The sequence below is a fragment of the Chenopodium quinoa genome, unplaced genomic scaffold, assembly GCF_001683475.1.
Source record: "Chenopodium quinoa cultivar QQ74 unplaced genomic scaffold, ASM168347v1, whole genome shotgun sequence".
Taxonomy (NCBI): domain Eukaryota; kingdom Viridiplantae; phylum Streptophyta; class Magnoliopsida; order Caryophyllales; family Amaranthaceae; genus Chenopodium; species Chenopodium quinoa.
This window is the reverse complement of record NW_018743616.1, coordinates 1,521,753-1,541,703: the sequence shown is the minus strand read 5'-3', so window position 1 is coordinate 1,541,703 and position 19,951 is coordinate 1,521,753. Positions and strand designations below refer to the sequence as shown.

General features: G+C 35.9%; 3 protein-coding genes across 3 annotated transcripts; 2 read left to right on the top strand and 1 right to left on the bottom strand.

The window, feature by feature from the left end:
- Positions 1-450: 450 nt before the first annotated feature.
- Positions 451-3,538, top strand: LOC110683006 (vacuolar protein sorting-associated protein 2 homolog 1-like). Its single transcript, XM_021859342.1, has 5 exons — positions 451-753; positions 1,222-1,352; positions 2,503-2,607; positions 2,785-3,045; positions 3,141-3,538. Exons 1-5 carry the CDS (start codon positions 717-719, stop codon positions 3,282-3,284), a joined length of 678 nt encoding a protein of 225 aa, XP_021715034.1. The 5' UTR covers positions 451-716; the 3' UTR covers positions 3,285-3,538.
- A 1,458-nt stretch (positions 3,539-4,996) lies between these two features.
- On the bottom strand, positions 4,997-6,183 carry LOC110683005 (RING-H2 finger protein ATL52-like). Its single transcript, XM_021859341.1, has one exon. It carries the CDS (start codon positions 5,723-5,725, stop codon positions 5,189-5,191), a length of 537 nt encoding a protein of 178 aa, XP_021715033.1. The 5' UTR covers positions 5,726-6,183; the 3' UTR covers positions 4,997-5,188.
- Positions 6,184-15,064: 8,881 nt separating this feature from the next.
- On the top strand, positions 15,065-19,667 carry LOC110683003 (mechanosensitive ion channel protein 10-like). Its single transcript, XM_021859339.1, has 7 exons — positions 15,065-15,327; positions 15,430-17,086; positions 17,179-17,302; positions 17,498-17,791; positions 17,878-18,080; positions 18,241-18,558; positions 19,277-19,667. The coding sequence occupies exons 2-6, from the start codon at positions 15,756-15,758 to the stop codon at positions 18,512-18,514; spliced, it is 2,226 nt and encodes a 741-aa protein (XP_021715031.1). The 5' UTR covers positions 15,065-15,327; positions 15,430-15,755; the 3' UTR covers positions 18,515-18,558; positions 19,277-19,667.
- The last annotated feature ends 284 nt before the right edge of the window (positions 19,668-19,951 follow it).

Genomic DNA, 19,951 nt, shown 5'->3' with positions numbered 1-19,951 from the left:
ACCATAAGACCAAATCGAAAGAGGTCCTCGAACATGGCTAGCTTTATAGCGCGCGTTAATTACCCTTATAATTATAAAAATTTGGTATTCTAAAAATAAACATTGTAGCAAATCTCGCATGATCTTAATAATCCACTAATTTAGTGACGATTTGTTGCCAAAGCTAATAAAGGGTTGATCCTTATAAGCACAACTACCCAAACAAACAGACATAGAGTGAGTATAAGGTTTGGATTGAATTATATGGAGTACCATTTTTTATTTTTCCTCAAAAAAAAAAAATAAAATGAAGTGGAACATCAAAATTAAAATCCTTGACTAACAAAACACAAAACACAAACAAAACAAAACAATCCACCATCATCCAAAAAAAAAAAACAGCAACAAATAAAAATAGGCCACGTCAGCAACCCACCATAAAACACACAGTATGACCCTACACCCAAGCGTAGACGATCCAGTAATAATGTCATGTAGTACCAGTGGGAATAATTTCCGCGTTAAGCAACCAACCTTTTTGTTCTTTAGGCTTTCAACGCCTTCGCACCTTCCTTCCTCTTCCCCTCCTTTTATCCTCCTTCTATTTTCAACTCTTATCATCAATTTCATCATCTAATCTAATTCAAAAGAGAAAATCCCCTAATTTTATTCAATTTTCCTGCAATTTCTTGATTTTTCGATCGAAAATTAAGAGGGCGTGATTTGAGTTAATCAATATGAGTTTCATCTTCGGAAAACGCAAAACTCCTGCAGGTTAATCATATTCTATTTTAATTTTTATGATTATTTTTGTAATAAATTCCCCTTCTTTTTGTTTTTAATCTGATCTCTATTGTTTGACGGCCCAATTTTTTTTGATCATTTTTGTAATATTTGGTTTATTTGCAATTTTGCATTGTAGATTAGTGTATTCAATTTCATATAATTTGGATTTGCTTGGTTAGGGTTTTTGTTTGATTTTTAGAAATAATTTCGATTGTTTGAGTTTAAGGTTTATATACTACTAGAGTATTAGGTAACTAGATTTGCTTTGTTAGTGATTGTTTTCATCTTTAATGCAGTTGTTTGTTACTTCTTAATATGTTTTGTGGCTCCTCCTTTAGTGATATGTGATGATCTTGAACTCTTGAGATGGATTTGGTTGTTTTTGTTAGTGTTGATATTAATTGGGTAATTAGCTATGCAAGATTTTTGAAGTGTGTTTGTGATTTTGTGTGATAGAGCTTCTGCGGGAGAATAAGAGGATGTTGGATAAGTCGATACGAGAAATCGAAAGGGAGAGAGCGGGTTTACAAACGCAAGAGAAGAAATTAATTGCCGAAATCAAGAAGAGTGCTAAGCAAGGGCAAATGGTTTGTCAATTTTACTCATTTTACATTTCGTGTTAGTTTGTGTTCGTGGCATTAATCTTTGTGCTTGAATGTTTTGTAGAAAAACTAGTCAAAACATGAAACATTTACTAATGTCAAACTTAAGGTTATGATAGGTTGAATTGAGATGAGGCAATAAACTGTATGTTCCTTTTATTGAATAGTGAAACAGTACAGTCATTCTGTTTAGAATCAAGGACCTAATGACAATAGTATTTCTATCATTACATTGGTTTGTTTCCTTATATATGAGTCCGCTCACTTTACCCCTATGTGGGAGCTCTTTTGAAGCATAGAGGTGATGATGGTACATGGTAGTGATTACTAATTTACTATGTTGCTCTGACTCTTCATTGCACCTCAACTGCCAAACTGCCCGTGTCGATTAGTCGACCCTTGGACATTGACATTAGTATGGCTCTTGAACACTTCATTTAGGGACAAAAGTAGCCAAAAAAAAAAAAAGAAAAAAAATCATAGGAAGGTTGTGTGACATTTGGATATGTACCCGTGTGGCCACGCCTAACACTTCTAGCAGTATCTTACACTATATTTAAATAGGGAGATTTTGAGGGAAAGTGAGGGCTAACTTCTCCCTTATTTGGATGCCATAGGGCAAAAGATGGGAAAGGAAATTTCCTCTTATAATTAACCAAACCTGTTCATTGTTGGAGAGATTTGGAAGGAAAAATGAAAGGTCACTCTTTCCCTCCCTTCCACTTCCCTTTCTCTTCCCTCTTTTTCCTTCCTGTCCCGTTCCCTCTTTACTATCGTTATCCAAACCTAGTGTAACATAGTTGATATGTATAACATGCTAAAAAAAACAATTTTTATGGAGTATAAACTGCCTATAATTATACTGGTAAAGGCTTGCGTGTACTGACTCCACTTACCCTGCCATATGTTGGAGCTCTGAGATGCAATTGGGTGATGTTGATAGTGATCATCTTTTACCATCTGAAAATAAGAAAATTTTATGGAGAAACTTTATATATATCATCATGTGAAGCTGTACAGTGCTGAATATTGGAATGTTCTTGGCTTTTTAGCTTTTTTAATTAATTGAAGGAGTCTTGTGCGCATTTTATTTGTCAAATTTGATGTATGATTTTATGAATTCTTTTGTTGCCAGGGAGCTGTCAGAATCATGGCAAAAGATCTGATTAGAACAAGACATCAGGTTGAGAAGTTCTATAAGCTTAAATCGCAACTTCAGGGTGTTTCCTTGAGGATTCAGGCATGTCAAAATTCTCATTCTTTACAGTATTTTTTTTCTGATTCAGCAGCATGCGAATCCATGCCATGATAGCGATTAATGTATTTGATGATTGGGCACCAGTGTCTTATTGTAGTGTTCATATAGATTTTCTTCTTGTTATACTGTAACTAATAATCGTTCTTCATGTACAAGCAGACATTGAAATCAACACAAGCCATGGGAGAAGCAATGAAAGGAGTTACAAAGGCCATGGGGCAAATGAATAGGCAGATGAATCTTCCATCACTCCAGAAAATAATGCAAGAGTTTGAGAGGCAAAACGAGAGAATGGAGCTCACCAGCGAAGTCATGGGAGATGCAATTGACGACGCTTTGGAGGGAGATGAAGAGGAGGATGAAACAGATGAGCTTGTTAACCAGGTGCTTGATGAAATTGGTATCGATGTCAACCAAGAGGTATTTTACACAGTACTTTGGCAATTTTTTTCTCTCTGATGAAGTTACCTCGCCAATGAATTCAACTGGTTTTGCTGACAATGATTTGTTTGCAGCTTGTGAACGCACCATCAGGTGCAGTGGCTGCACCTGCAGCTAAGGGCAAGGTTGCCCAGGCTGAAGCAACAACTACTGGTAATGATGATGGTGGGATTGATGATGACTTGCAAGCAAGGTTGGATAACTTGAGAAGAATGTAGTCTCATGTGTCACATTAGTCCATACTTTAAACAAGAGAGTTCAATATATGATGTCTATTTTGAGCAAAATTTTCAGCTTAATGTTTGATGCAATGCCAGCTGACTTTATTTTGTTTGTGTATATAATAAACTTTTAGATTGATTTACTTCCTAATGAAGTTGCATTTGCCTGGTGAGGTAAAATAGATGATGTTTATCAAGTTATTACCACTCAATAGAGTACATATGAATATATATACATTTTTTTGCCCATATTTTCCATGTTCTCTGACTATGGTATGTGTAATTTTTATTTAGGAGTAGCAACTAGATTACTTAGCGATCTGAAGAATGCATAAAAAGGTTTTTTTTTTTTTTTTTTTTTTTCTCTTTCTGAATTTTTCTTATTTTTGTATTGCTTTTCTGTGCACTGCCATGTTTTAATTTAGCTGATACTGATGACTGAAAGAATTGTTCTTGCATATGTCATCTTTTGCTTCGTTCTGTTGTTGATCTTGTTACCTTCTCTCAATTGTTTTATATCGTTAGCAAATAGTTGTAATATCACTCTATAGCTAGCCTTCGAGTCATCTTCTTCCTGGCACTTGGGACATTCGTCCACCTCGTGGGTTGAAATTGCTATGTTTGGTACTGTTTTGGTTGAGTTTTCCGGCAAAAGCAGTGGTGTTCATCTTTAGCTACAAGGGAAACCAAGGCTTCAAATTCAGATTTTACCAGCTGGTACGGACAAATTGACAGTCGTTCTCTATCCTGCCTTCTGTTTTTTTCTTTTCAGATTCTGATGAAGGATGATAGCGTATACTGGAGCCGCCAGCTTTATATATGTACAAGTGTTGCTCTTTGTACCAAGGTTGACAATGTCAAAGTTAGCTTGCTGATAGGAATTATAAATATGCAACCCCTTATTAACCATAAAAACTACTCATACTGATAGGGACTGAATTGTTGAACTTTCAATTCTATATAAAAAAATCATAATAAGAAGAATAATTGTTGTTGATATTTACGCACTCGGTTTCGATATTTTTCTGATATCTTAGCGATATATATATATATATATATATATATATATATATATATATATATACGTGCAATGCATGGTTAAATATTTCTGACAATAATATTTCAAAATATTACATAAAGTATATAAAATATATTCATATATATTTCATTTGGGTATATATGGAATATGATTGTCGAACCGGAAAGAAAATATCATAAGATACAAATAGTTTACATTAAGATTTTGCAAAAAAAAAAAAAAAAAAAAAAAAAAAAGCGAAAAAGGCGTTTTTACAAGATAATAACAAGTGTCATGGAAAGATTTGCTTTTAGTATAAGTTAATACGTACAATATTTTTTTGAAATTGACCTGCAATTATGAAGAACTGCATCTAAAATATGGTGTAATGCTGTTGAATTTATGAATTATGCAACAAATTGAAGGCTTAATTTTCAATTTGGCAATTCCAAAATTTATGTGTATCGGCAAGATGGGTGATAGGTTTCAGTTTGGCAATTGCTAGCTAATGAAACTCACTAAATACGTATATCAGTAACATGGATAATATTTTGAAACAAGAAGCGTCGTGTAAGATGTAGCATTGCAACTAATAGATGTGTTTTTTCTTACAAAAATTGACACCAAATTAGTAACCCTTAGTGTATTACTTTGGTTCTTAAGTTATAAAGTGGAATGTAATCCAGTAATATAGAAGGACTTCAAATTCATCCATAATTTTCCGAGTTTGTATAATTGAAGTATATGGCTTAATGACAACACTACTTGTCTACTTTGAACATTCTTTATAAAAACTAAGACAACACCAAGAGATAATTAGATATCTAGAATAAAATCAAAACTAAACTTAAGCACATAAAAGAAGAAACCAAGACATCTATAATTATACAGGAAGTAAACCTGAATCTGATAAACCTGCACCTGAATTCTCAGACCGAGCAACACCGATGTTTCGACCACCACAATCACCCACCGGTGCTCGACAAAGCGGACAATCAAAATGCGAATATAGCCACATATCAATACAAGGAGCATGAAAAGAGTGCTTACATCTAACCAACTCCCTAACATCTTCCCCTTCTTCAAACACTGACAAACACACTACACACTCTTCATAACAACTACTGTCACCTTCTTCTGATTGACTACTTTTGTACTTATATAGAGTTGAATCCAACTCCACAATTTTCCGACCATTGAACTGCTTCCGAGCAGTTCCGACAACTTCCCTGTTTCTTGACCAAGAAGAGGACGGGTTGTCAGTGCACCAGTTAAGTGCTAAACAATGATAGATAGCTAAGATAAGTCCTGCAGTCACGACGACGAAGAATCCGCAGTATAACATGCTCAGATTGTAGTGAGCGGGCTGTTGCTCGCCTAGTGATGGAGGTTCTATATGATAGTGTGATGGATCACTCATTTTATTTTGTTGGTTTTGTTTTCTGGGTTATTTTTTGTTTAACAAGTAAAGATTCATTAAAAATATTCTGCAGGTTGATGTTATATGAAGGGGTTGTTAAAGTAGAGTTTAAGGAAATTTTGTTTGATTTGATTTGCGGTTTCCAAAGACTGTAGAATCATCATGGAAGTGAGGACAAAGCTTTATTTGCTATATGTGCTACCAAACAAGGACGGCTGACATTAATTTTTATTTTGTTTAGGTTGTTGTGAATTTATTTTGTAAATAGAAAGGGTATGAACTAGATCTGTTTTTTGTTTCAGGGACCTCTTAGAGGTTCCCCTAGTGAGGATTCGGAAAAAAAATACAAATATATTTAGTAGGATGAAATTGTAATTTCTGAATTTTTATTGGGATCAAATGGTCGGACAGAGGCAAATCTAAGATACTTAGTTTGGAGGGACATTTAGTGAATAATTATGCAAACATAACTTTTTATATTATCAAAATATCTTAATTTTAAGTCGTTGTCACCCGGGACCCCACCTACGTCCACCTTTTACGGAGTAAGCTTTATGTTCTTTTATTTCTTCATGTTCTTTGATTTTATCCTTGATGTTCATCAGATGTACAATGTACGCCTTCTCTATTCAATTATTTGTCATTGTATTAAAATTGAAGAATTCAACCGATAATATCCATTTATAAATTTCTTGTCCGATAATTTAAGAAGGATATTATGGGTCCACCTCTTGTAACTCTCATAATTATTGTCACATACTAGGACTCAGAGATATGACATAATTGCTTTCATTTACAAGTCCTTGTGAAAACCCCTGTTTTCTTTTGTGGGTGATGTGAAGCTTGAGCAACAAAAAGCTGGATAATAAAAATCTAGTTTTCTGGTATTAGATCTTTTTCTGATGTGTGAATATATATCTTCTCCTAGGTTGTCCTCAACTATTTGGTACTTTTCTAGTATAAATAAAGTAGATATTGATTAATGAAGAGGATACACTACTAAAAGAAAAATTAACACACGCGATTGGTGACTAGTTGGGCCAAAAATTGACCTTACTCTAGACACCATTTATATATATAAATGAAAAATAATAAAAAAATTGATAGATGTTTATGGGTCAAATTAAAAGTTAGCCATTTAATTTGATTAGCTCGAGAATCATTACATTTTAGGTATTGAATCAAATTCAGCTTGTATGAATAATTTTGTTTATTTTGTTTAGACACGATTACATGCATGTAGTATTTAAAAAATGTTGGAAATTGGATAAGATTAAGCACTTATGAGGAGTCTAATTGAAGGAGAACCTGATTTATTTACTAGTTTGTTGTAAACTTGTAAAAAATCTATTAGTTTGTTGTAAACCTGTAATTAATGCAAAAGGCTACTTGTGGGTTTGGGTAAAGCCTTTGAATAAAGAGGAAGAAAAAAAGAAGTTTTAAACCTATATAAGTAGGCTGATTATGACCGTTTTAGAGCTTTTACTCTTTTTATTTATCTTGTTGTTCTCAAAAACACCGAACATCTAAAAGCTGAAAACCTTAACCGAGGCAAATTCTTATTGTACCAATGCAATTCCTAGTATATAAAAATCTGATGCACTTTTGGAGTCTCTATAGACGGCTGAAATGAATCCCAACATAACTTTTTCAATCTCATTCTCTTTCACTTTATACCTTTGCTAAGTAAATTATTATCTTTAGAAAATGAAAAATCTCGATCTACACAAAGGTCTTCCAATCCAATAAGTCTCGTATTTATGAACATTACTTTCATGCAACGATACTTCACGAGGACTATCGTTGTAGCGTGGAACAACTTGTTCAAGTCCATACTGTCGCATCAGTCGAGAGGGACAATAAAAAGTCAGTCTTGAAATACTAGGAACACGGCAATACGGAGCATCATTCGTACCAACCATCCTAGTGAGCCTCCACCAAGGCACCACCCAACGAATGGAAAATTCTCTCTTTGCAAAGAAATTTTTCCAGTCTTCATACGACATGTTCACAGAGTAATTCTTCTTCCTGCGGACTACATCGTTAGGGCCATATTTTTCAATATCGTCGGGGGCTTCAAATAGTTCTAAACGCTCTATCAACCAAATCTGCAACAAAAAAAATTTTTGCAGATTCCACCGTGTCACGGCAGAAGGCCACCGTGACACGGTGCCTGTTTTGTGTCACGGGGGCTACTCAAAGCGGGTTTTTACCTGCAGCAGTACTAGAGAGCCCTTCCTGATGGCTTTCCGGTCAGCTAGTAAACCCCTGACATGAAACAATTCTAACTCTCTTTTGTCAGCATTGGTCAAAGAATATGACCAGTCGCGTAATGTATTATCAAAATTCTGAGAGATCTTGATTCTTCATAACATTATTTTTTTAATCTTCCCTTAGACCATCAAAGATAGTCATTTATGTAAGATCATAACAAAAAAGTTCTTGTCTCTTTTGGTTGAAAACTAAAACTTGGAGCATGTAAGATCAATTTTCCATTGTTCTCTTTGATGGAAGAAAAAACCTAATCTTTTTCCAAGTACACCTATGATATCTTACTTTTCTTAAACTCAATGACCCCTTGCTGAATTCATCTCTACATAATTCAAAGAGCCAACCCCCATTTATATTCTATATTAACAAAGATGTGTTTATATCCTCACAAATATTTTTAAAATATTGTAGCTTTCCTTTGGTGATGACGTGGACAAATATTGTCATACACTCCGTAACAAACTTCCATAATTGCCCCCAAAGTTAAACCCACCTCTCTCCCTGACAATGGAGGAATGAAGCCAAATTAAAAAGAGATGAAGACCCACCTCTCCCCCTTTGACAATGGAAAAACAAAGCAAAAAAGAGATAAAGATCTGGAACCCTTTGACAATGGAGGAAGTGAACAAAGTTAAAAAGAGAAGACCCACCTCTCTTCTTCACAAGCATTCTTTCTCCTCTGCCTCGCCGTCACGACAATCAGCCCGACCCGCCCCCATACTCAAACAACAAGGTGCTTCGAGTCTTAAACACTACCGAAGGCGAATCTCAAACACTACCGTCGGCTTCGCCGCCGAATTAAACAAAAACCCTAATTAAAAAGGAGTAATTTAGGGTGTAATTAACCCCAAAGGGTAGGTGTTCAACCCCTCCATTATTTTTTCCATTAAAGACGAGCTTTCACTACTTCTCCATTAAAGATGAGCTTTTCATTCTCCATTGAAGGCAGCCACAAGAGTTAACGCCGTTGATTCTCCAAGTTATTCTACTGTTTATAAGCTTTATTGAGGTTATATTGATACTAGTTTACAACAAAAAATGACGAAAATAACCTTATATTAACAAGTTTTGTTAATATAGGATATCAACTTGTATTTTCTCTAATTCAAAGACAAAGTCAAAATTGTGTCAATATTATTACTTCAAAATATCAAGTATTAGCAACAACAAATTCAAATTCCTTTTCAAATGAGTTGGAGCTTACTTATAGTTCCATCATATCCTACATCAATTTCAGCTAATTGTTTTCAACCCCTTTCATAAATCAAACAAAGGAAAATGGATAAAATATGAGGAGTAATTCGTTTTTATTTACTCCATAGACTATTAAACATTTCTATTTTATGCTTGACATCTTGACAATGCAAATTTTTAACCAATATCAATAAGTAAAAATTGTAAAAATTGATATGTGAAAGATAAAATTAAAAAGAATCTCATAAAACCTCATTAATGTGTAAACAATATATATTAGAGATGTTTTACCCAAATAAAAAAAAAGATAAAAAAATAGAAAAAATACATGAGAAAATGTGTTTCTCCATGAACACCTAAAATTTTAGAATGTTCTAGGGGTTCTAAAATTTCAAACGTTCTCCCCTAAAACGTTCCAGAAATCAAGCGTTTCCCCCTACAACTATAAAAATAAAATTAAAAAGGGATATTCTCAACGGTGACCCCCAACTTCTGCTACGCACCAATGGTAACCCCTCTTTTTTTTGGATTATACAAAATGACAATACTTATCTTTTTTCCCTTAATGATGACATTAATGATGGTGTTTTAACATAAAATTAAACCATGGGTAACCAAATAGCGAAATTACATAAATGCCCCCTTTTTATTTCACCCAACCTTCCGATTTTAATTCCCTCAATTTATCTCTCTCTCCTTCTTTCTCCCTCTTCATTACTCTTCATCTTCTTCCTTTTGGTAGCTTTCCCATCAAAAGGTTCATCGAGACACAAAAAAACGCAGAGCATTGAATGCGAACTCTATAATACCATAAAAAATAGTCGGTGATAGTCATTTTTCTTCTGGGTTGAAGTAAAGGGGGATTCAAACTTTTTTGATTTCGAAAATTGCGACTAGGGTATTCAAGTTTGGGCTAAGAATCGGGGGTACCTGGTGAAAGGTCGAATCTTTCTGCATCATCTTGCCAAAAAGAAGTTCAGGTATGCATCTAAAACCCTAATTTTTATATAATGTTTGAGTTGTGCATGTTATGTACTTTGTTTTGGCATGATCGTTTTGTTGCATGTTTTATGTGGTTGTATTGAAGTATTATGCCCTAAAATGAAATTTTTTGTTGTCTTGTTTACTGATGTTGTGTTATGGACTTGCTTGTCTGTGTTTGTGCTTGGAATATGGTATGGTGTTAGAATGAGTGATGCGGTGGTGTTGAGCTTTCAGTATAAGGGTGTTGAGGTTGATGTGGTAGTTGAGGATATTGACCAGTCAATCTAGTTGACCTAGTGATAGAGTATTGGGATAAGGCTGTTGAGAGTAAGAAACCAACTCCAAAACATGCTAGTTTTGCTTATGTTCACAAAATGAAACTTGATTAATGATCAAGACTTAATGAAAATGTTTACTAAATTAAATGGAAGACCTTATATATATATGGGTGGGTAAGGCTAATTCACCAAATGAGTTATTGAAGGTTGCTAGGACTTTGAGGGCAAGTAGGATAGTTGCTTAGTTGAAACAAAGTGTGGGACAGTTGGGTCGGACAAAATGTGATCCTGAAAAGGGAATCCCTAGGAGAAGTCTAAGAAAGCTAGAGGGTAGTTCAAGTCAACATGTGATAGATGTTGAGAGACCTAAGAAACTAACCCCTAGGAGAAACACTTCATCCAATGTCAGAGAACCTGTAGACTAAATTCCAGACCCTATTCCTGAACTTGTTAATGAGGGAGATAATGAAGCTGATGATGAAAGTGATGGTGAACCTGTTGAAAACCCTATAGTTGAAATATATAATGTAGTACCTAGTGATGATACCTGGCTGATTTGATGAGGGAAATGGAAGAAGAACAAGAATACTATATGAGTAGGGGGAAAGGAAGAGGGAGGGGGAGACCTAGAGGGAGAGGTAGGGGTAGAACTAAAGGGGAAGAAGCTCCTGTCAAGCTGACAGGAGGTATGATATGGCATAGTGGACCTGAAAGAGACTTGAAGGAATGGTATAGGAAGCAACTAGAGAATGCAGTAGAGACTGAGGCTGAGAGGTTGGCTAGGGAGAGGTATGAGAAGAGAGAATAAGAGATAAGGAAAGAATTAGGGTTACCACCTATAGAACAAGCCAAACCAGTCCAGGTACTCAGAAGAAGTCCAAGAAAAAGGTTCCAAAGTGAGGGTCAGACAGAAGATAGGATAGATGTGATTGCACCACCTCTGTCTGAGATGAATGTTATTACAAGGTAAGCTTCAGGGCCCTCTGAGGAGATAGTGACATCTTCTAAATCTTCTAAGACATCTAACACATTTGGTAAAAGAATTCCAAGGACTACAACTAAGAGGTGGGGATTGATTGTCAGAACAAGTTTTGATGAAGCAACTGAGCCATCAAACCAACTTACTGTGAGTTTGGGTGAAGATGAAGCTATTCTGAGTGATGAAGGGGATGAAGGGGATGGTGGTGAATTTGATTCTGAAGAATTTGAATATCAGGATGATGATAATGTAGATCAGGAAAATGAAGATGAAGATGAAATGGATGAAGATGATGTAGGACTAGTTGTTGACAACTTTGATCCTTCGGAAGACCCTGTGTGGGAGAATGACAATGAAGCTGAAGATTACTTTGCAAAATTGTACAAAAATGGAGAGTTGTACAATGATGAGGAGTTTGGCAAAATTGTCATCAAACCATGGCAATTATTCACACATAAACAACATTTGAGAGATGTTGTGAGGGATTATTGCATACAAAGTGGGTTTTCTGTAGTTGTGCTCAAGGCATCTAATTTGAGGTGGACAGTTAAATGTTCTGCAAGTAACTGTGAGTGGAGGCTGCATGCATCTAGACTTCTTGATGGTGTCACATGGGCAATCAAGTCCATTCAGAACATGGAGCATACTTGTTCTGGTTTATAGTTGAAGAATCCTATGGTGTCTACCAAGTGGACTGCAAGAGTGTTGCTTGAGGATATAAGAGCCAATAATGATATCCCTGCCAAATCATTGAACCAGTTACTTTGGCAAAGATATGGAGTACAAATGTCTGCATGTACTCTATACAAGATGAGGTCAAAGGCTCTGAGGGATATTAATGGGGGTCATGACATCTCATATGCCCAACTTCCTGACTACTATGAAATGGTGAGATCAACAAACCCAAGTTCTTCTACATTTTGTGCTTGGACACTGCAAGATCATATTGACAGACCTCTGCATTTCCTAGGTATCTTCATATCATTTAAAGGCTGTATAGATGGGTTGCTAGCTGGCTGTAGGAGCTTCATAGGTGTGGATGGGGCTCACTTAAAGGGGAATTATGGTGATGTCCTATTATCTACAGTAGCACTGGATGCAAACAATGAGTTATTCCCCTTTGCTTGGGCAATTATATCAGTAGAGGACATAGATAATTGGAAGTTCTTTGTGTGGCATTTGAAGAACTTGCGTGCTCAAAGACAGTGGGAGAGGTTATGAGTGGTGCATTATCTCAAACAGACAGAAGGTATGAAACTTAGCCTTAATTTTCTTTGTTAACTTCCTTAAGCATTTCTTTGTCTTACATCTATCTTTTTTTGTGTAGGGTATTGATGCTGCATTAACTAAGTTGTGGCCAAAGGCTGGAAGAAGATATTGCTACAAGCACTTGGTAAAGAATTGGAAGAAACCATTCCCTGGTCCTTTGATGTTTAGCTTGTTCTAGAGGGCTTGTGGGGCCTATACTGAGTTCACATTCAAGAAATCCATGAAACAGCTGCAGAAGGTCAATCCAGCTGCTTTGATATGGTCATCTAAAGTTGGGGACCAATCAACATGGACCAAGCACAAATTCAATGAGGCTATCAAATGTGATGTAAACAAAAGCAACTTTGTGAAATGCTTTAATGCCACATTGGGTATGGACAGAGCAAGACATGTTCTGACTTTGTTAGAAGGTAACATATTCTTTGTTATGTACATGTAATGTGTCTATATTGGTGAATGTAGCATTAACATTTGTGGTGATTAATGTTAGGAATTAGGAGAACAACAATGGTCAGGATGTGCACTAGGAAGCAAGATTCTGCAAACTAGATAGATGATGATATAAGTCCAAGCTTTAAGGCCAGACTTAAAGTGACAACTCAAGAGCCCAGGTGTTGCAAGGCATACCCTAGTGCTGATGGGTATGAGGTCACTAATGGAAAATCAGTGCTCCCTGTCAGTTTTGCTGAAAAAAGGTGCCTATGTGGGGTATGACAAATTTCTAGAATTCCTTGCAGGCATGGCATGAGAGCCATCTTGCATGCTAGGCTTGATCCAAAACAGTTTGTACATGAATGGTACTCTGTGAGAAGGTACAAAGCTGCATATGCTGGTGGAATCAACTCCATCCCTGACAATGATCAATGGCCAGACTTTGACATGCCTAAAATTGAACCTCCTGCCATGAAAAGAGGAGTTAGCAAGCCTTGTAGAGAGAGAAGAAGGGATGAAGATGAAGAAAGGAAGGGCAAGAGAAGCAAAACCATTAAGTGCAGCAAATGTCAATGCTATGGGCACAACTCAGCAACATGTAAAGGAGGCTAAAGCACCATGTATGTCATTTATTAACCTTCAATTGAACGACATGATGAATTTATCACGGAGTGAGGAACATGATTTATGTATGCCTCAAGTCATCTCTGCTTCTGGCTAAAACTGTTCATCTCTTAGAGGCATTACTAACTAGCTTGATGTCATGCACCCATGCATTCAAGCTTTACAAAGTTATATATATCAATGTATGCCAATCTTCGGAATCTTCCTATGATGTGAATTTCTATGTTGTTATCTATGTTTGTGTGACCAATTTCTTGATGACCATTATTGTGGAAGATGGTGCTAAGCATTGATCTTCTCTGAAGATTTATCTTATATGGTCTGGCAGCATATTGGTGTGTACATCAGTGCAAGGTCCACCAACAGAAGGGGAAATTTATCAGCTGATTGAAGTGATGCTGAGCAGCATGATGATGTAGCTGAAATTTTATATGATCGAGTTGATATTTTTAGAATGGGAGGATATTCTGATGTGGAGTTTCCATCTCAGTTTCATTTTGAGAGAGGAAGGAAACAAAGGGGAGGAAGCTTAACAGAGTACAGAATCGATGAGTATTTGGATTATAGGCTGTAAGCACCCTCTGGTATGTTTAATGTGTGTTATGTTTTATAGATGTGTTTTGATCTCACATCATGGATATCTTTCCTGCAAAAAGAATTTTATCTACACTTTCCAAGCTCCAAGGTATGAAACCTTCCTTGAACCTAAAGGTGTTTGTGGGCTGTGCCTTGTGCCCAACCCATATGCCTTGTTCTGGCTAGACTTGACCCACAGTCGAACCCACTAACTACATGTCATGCTGTTTCGAAGGGTGGCCTAGGCACGATCCAACTATCCAACCACATGTGTCATTCTGTCATGTATGCTTGCATGCCTCAAACAAAGTTCACTTATTTTAGTCTGTTTTGTCAAGTTGGGTCATGTTGTAATTTTCCGAAAAAATGTGGCACACAACCCGGCATGCACAATAACGTGACATTTTGTATCTACCCCGAGGGCCAAGCCTATCGTTCTTTTTTCATACTGGACCATGCCATGCTAAAGGTGCCATCCTTATTTGCAACTTCATGAAGACTTGGAGAGGGATACCGGATACTATAAGAAGTAATGACCCACATGGCTACACAAGACCCTGGTCTCACTAAAAGTAATGATGAAACCGTGATAGCTACACTTAGCTGGACATTATTTAGCCACCCAGAATAGTAGGTGTTGTTTTTTGTTGACTAATTAAACAGAAGGGGGTTGAAATACATATTATATAATCTAATCATATGAATTTGAATTTGATAACTGAAGTACAATATTCTATCATACATTCCATGAGCTTAATAAATTAATAGTTTGGTAGTTTTTTCTGACGTATTAGCACTTTAGCCAATGTCCACTAGTACCCTGTAGCCTGTACATACCCACCGCCATTTTCACATTCTTTAAAATATTGCCCAAATTATATTATATAGTTGCTGCTCAAGATTTTTCTTATCATTTGTGCAATTTGAATTTCATACCCAGAAAAAATTTGCTAGAAAAACCATGTTCCTTCAAATTGGGAAGTAATAACTTTCTGGTTAGTCAAAGTTGCACTTATATAACATTTAATTTATGTAAGTTAATTGATTGCTTGTTAATAATTGCAAAAAAGTTCTAATATTAGAATGTTGTTTGTCAGGTGATTTTGGGAATGATTGGATGAGCAGAATTGGTTATTCTTGGAGGTTTGTAGTTTACTGAAATTTTGTTTATTCCTTGTAAAGAGTAACATGTATTTGGATGATTGATTGATGCATTAGTGATTACCTCATTTGGGTTTGTAAGTGGTCTGAACTCTCTCGTATTGACGGGTGCGGCCCATGCGTGGGGGCTTCATGGGAGCTCACCAGATTGGTGATTGACTTTTCTTTTGTGTTGTTATAATAGTAGTTGTTTGAGTTTCTTTGAAAGAGCATCTGTTTATTCTGGGTAATTATCGTGTATATTTGAGTCTGTGTAGTTACAATGGAGGGTAGTAGTTATCAAGATAAAACTGATGTTGTATTATCTATAGTTGCTGCTGGAGTAGCAGCAGATAGCACTAAGTCACCAGGCCAAAGCACTATGTTGTCAGACCAAGGAAAAAGTTTTATGTTTACCCCAATGTCTCCTGAAATCACAAAGTTAAGCCCCATTTCAACACCCCAAAGACATCCTAAGGTTCCAAATGAGCTCATGAGAAAGCGCACTTCTCTTGCTAGGTCGAAAACTAAATCAAGATTAGTTGAGCCACCATATCCTAGTGATGAAGCTTTGGTTGATGAAACCACTTATTTAGTGGGTCCAAAAACACCTGTCAGAACACCTAAGGCGTCTCCTAGAGTTAGTGTAGGAACTCCAGTAGGCATCCCAAAATCACCTTTTTCAGTCTTAGGAAATGAAGAAGAGGAAGATGAGGATGTTTACAAATCCATTGACCTTCAATTGAATCAAAAATCTCGTAAGAGATTGAAATTTTTTGCTTTATTAGAGTGGATAGTGTTCATTAGCTTGATGGGTTTGTTAATCGCTAGCTTGACTATCAACCAATTGAAAGGTACCGCGTTGTGGAGTTTAAGACTTTGGAAATGGTGTGTTTTTGTCATAGTAATATTTTGTGGTCGATTGGTAACAGGATGGTTCATTAACATTCTTGTATACTTGGTGGAACAAAAACTGTTGCTTAAGAAGAAAGTTCTGTATTTTGTATATGGACTAAAGAAAAGTTTACGAGTATTCCTCTGGTTGAGTTTTGTTCTTCTAGCATGGATTTTGTTGTTTACGCATGGGACCAACAGATCAAGGAAGACCAAAAAAGTATTACATTATATTACAATGGCTATTGCTGGGTTTTTAGTTGGGGCTGGAATATGGCTACTGAAGACTGTACTGATCAAACTTTTAGCTTTATCATTCCATGTCAAGAGGTTTTTTGATCGAATTCAGGAGTCTTTATTTGATCAGTATGTTCTTCAAACACTTTCCGGGCCTCCATGCATGGAGATGGCACAAAGTTTGACCAGATCAAGGACTAGTGGTCAGTTAAGTTTAGAACGAATGACAAAAAGTGCAGGGGTGAAAGAAGAAGTTATCAATGTAGAGAAGCTTCACAAAATAAACCAAGATAAAGTTTCTGCTTGGACCATGAAAGGGTTAATTGATGTCATAAGGAGAACAAAGCTGTCTACTATATCTAATACCCTTGATTATGATGAAGATGATGAGACGGGTGAGCAAAATAAAGAGATCACAAGTGAATGGGAAGCAAAAGTTTCTGCTCTTAAGATCTTCAAAAATGTTGCTAAACCTGGCTACAAGTAAGATAATGCACCTTCTGGCAATTCTCCTCTGTATCTCTGAGCTCGCTCTGAAACTATTAGTCTAACTTCTTATTATTTTGTGGACATAGGTATATTGATGAAGAAGATCTCTTACGTTTTATGAAAATGGATGAAGTAAACCAAGTATTTCCCTTATTTGAAGGTGCTGTTGAAACAGCAAGGATCAGGAAAACAGTTTTAAAGAAATGGGTGGTAAGACACTGATTCTGAAATATGTTTATTTTATCTGCAAGACATCTTCAACACACAGCTGTAAAGATGTTGAATACGACAAAAGTATTATAGAGACGAGTCTTAAATTCAGAGTACTAACTTCTAAATGCAGGTTAATATGGTTACTTTGAGTTTTTATTAAAGACATGGCTCTTACAAATTCATTGGTTGCAGGTTAATTCTTACTTGGAGCGTAAATCACTTGCTCATTCATTAAATGATACAAAAACCGCTGTAGAGGAGTTGAATAGAATAGCTTCAGGCGTGGTGGTGATTATTATGGTTATTGTGTGGAATCTTATGATGGGATTTTTGGACACCAAAATACTTGTCTTTATCTCATCTCAATTGCTACTTGTGGCATTTATGTTTGGCAATTCCGTCAAGACTGTTTTTGAAGCAATCATATTTGTATTTATAATGCATCCTTTCGATGTGGGTGACCGTTGTGTGATTGATGGTGTTCAGGTAAACTGAAAATGCCTATTACATGACCTAGATTGGATTCTGCTGCTCGATCTCATTAACTTGAACCGATTGAGCTTTTTTGGCAGATGGTTGTTGAAGAGATGAACATCTTGACCACAATATTCTTAAGATATGATAACGAAAAGATCACCTATCCAAATTCTGTTTTGGCAACCAAACCTATCAGCAACTTCTATAGGAGCCCAGAAATGGGTGACTCAGTTGAGTTTGCAATTGACTTCTCCACTACAGTAGATACCATTGCTGCTCTAAAGACTAGAATAAAATCGTAAGTTATCTGTACTTTCTTACACGAGAAAAAGGAGAGAACTCACAATAAGTTGGAAGTCATGGCTTTTATATTTAACCTCTTCAGTAAATTCCTTTTTACATGTGTTTTTTTGGTTTTGAGGTTGGTGCTTACATCAACATACTTTAACTGGGCTCAGGTATATAGAAAACAAACCTGAACACTGGCGACTAGGCCATAGTGTACAATTGAAAGAGATTGTGGACATGAACAAGATTAAGATGGTTCTTTATGTCAACCACACTATCAACTTCCAGAACATTGGAGAGAAAGGAATCAGAAGATCTGATCTCGTCCTGGAGCTGAAGAAAATTTTCGAGGAGTTGAGAATCATATATCATCTTCTGCCACAGGATGTGCATGTTACACATGTTGGGGGGCCGGCAGCATCTCCTTCTTTTTCCCATTGCTGATCAAGTTTTCAACTGCAACTCTGCAAGATAATTTCAATCTCTTGGTATGTATAGTTCTTGCCTTTAATATGTTCTGCCACCATAAGATAAGGAAAACCCTTTTTAGGATGTCTGGAAAAAGTTATCATTTTACTTGGAATAATATTCCGTAATGTATTATGATTGAATATTCCTAATATGTTCTTGCATAAATCAAGGCATGTATATAGTAAAAAGTGATATGGAGAGGAATTGTAACACAATTTTTATGAAGGAACTATTGTAAAATCACTTCATATATAAATTATAAAAATTTATGACAGTTCGAAAATTAATTTCAGATAGAGGGAGTACACTCAGTAATTGCAACAGTTATGGAGATTAGGAATTCAACATTGTTCTAGAAGTGGAATGGGTGTAGGAGCTTATACAGAGCAGAATGTTGTGGCCTGTGCCGAATGGCTGCAAGCTATATATCAGTGTCTGAGATAGGACCCCATTTTTGTGAGGGAAGCAAGAGTATTTTTGCATATGAACTATAAAGTTCCGACTTCTGACAAAGCAATTATGCTTTGAGGGAAAGAGTTCGTACATACCAATTCCTTACTACTCTTCATATCCCATCTTAAAAATATGTTTTAAATTGCTAGTAGTCAGAAACTCAGACCATTTCTCTGTTCTACATTTTCAGTAAGCCCTCTAGGTTGAAGTATACATTTCGTTGATACAGACTTCTTTTCCCTGCTTACGTCTATGTCTAATTGATTAACCTTTCTTGTGTAGGTCTCTTGGCAGGCTCAGCGGTGGACTAAGTAAAATTGTCTACAGAGAAGGTTACATACGGTTTTGTGAAGATACACCGGCCCATGAGCAAGTGGTAGCATATCCAAATCCTGATGAAATGTACAGTTATGATGAAATTATGTTCCAAGTGTTATACTATACTATTTCCCAACTAGCCTTCTAAGTCATATGTTGACGGACAAAATTTTCGTCTTAGGCGGGAATAGTTTGTAATTTAGGCGTCCTGCAACTATGCATTGTTGTACTTTACATTACCATTTTTTCAAAAAAAATTATGTTCTATGAAATCTTCAATGTAATTTCCTTCAAAAAAAGAAATTCAATGTAATTGTTGCGTGTCTTGTACTTAAGTTATGACGCATAAACTATTAACACAAAGTTGTCTTTTTAAAAGTATTTAGTAGTAGAAGTTATATGGTAGTCGGTAGACTATATAAAGTAGTGCAATAGTTTTAAAATATGTAGTAAAAGTACAAATTTTAGGCGTCATACTACATACATTTATAAATAGAATTGAATAATTTTTTTGTACGTGTCAAAAAAAAAAAAAAAAATTTTTTGTAATTTAAGCCACAATTACCTTCCTACCTGCTACTCATACTATTAAACACACCACCCGCCAAATTGAGATTATTTAAAAATTACACAACTTAT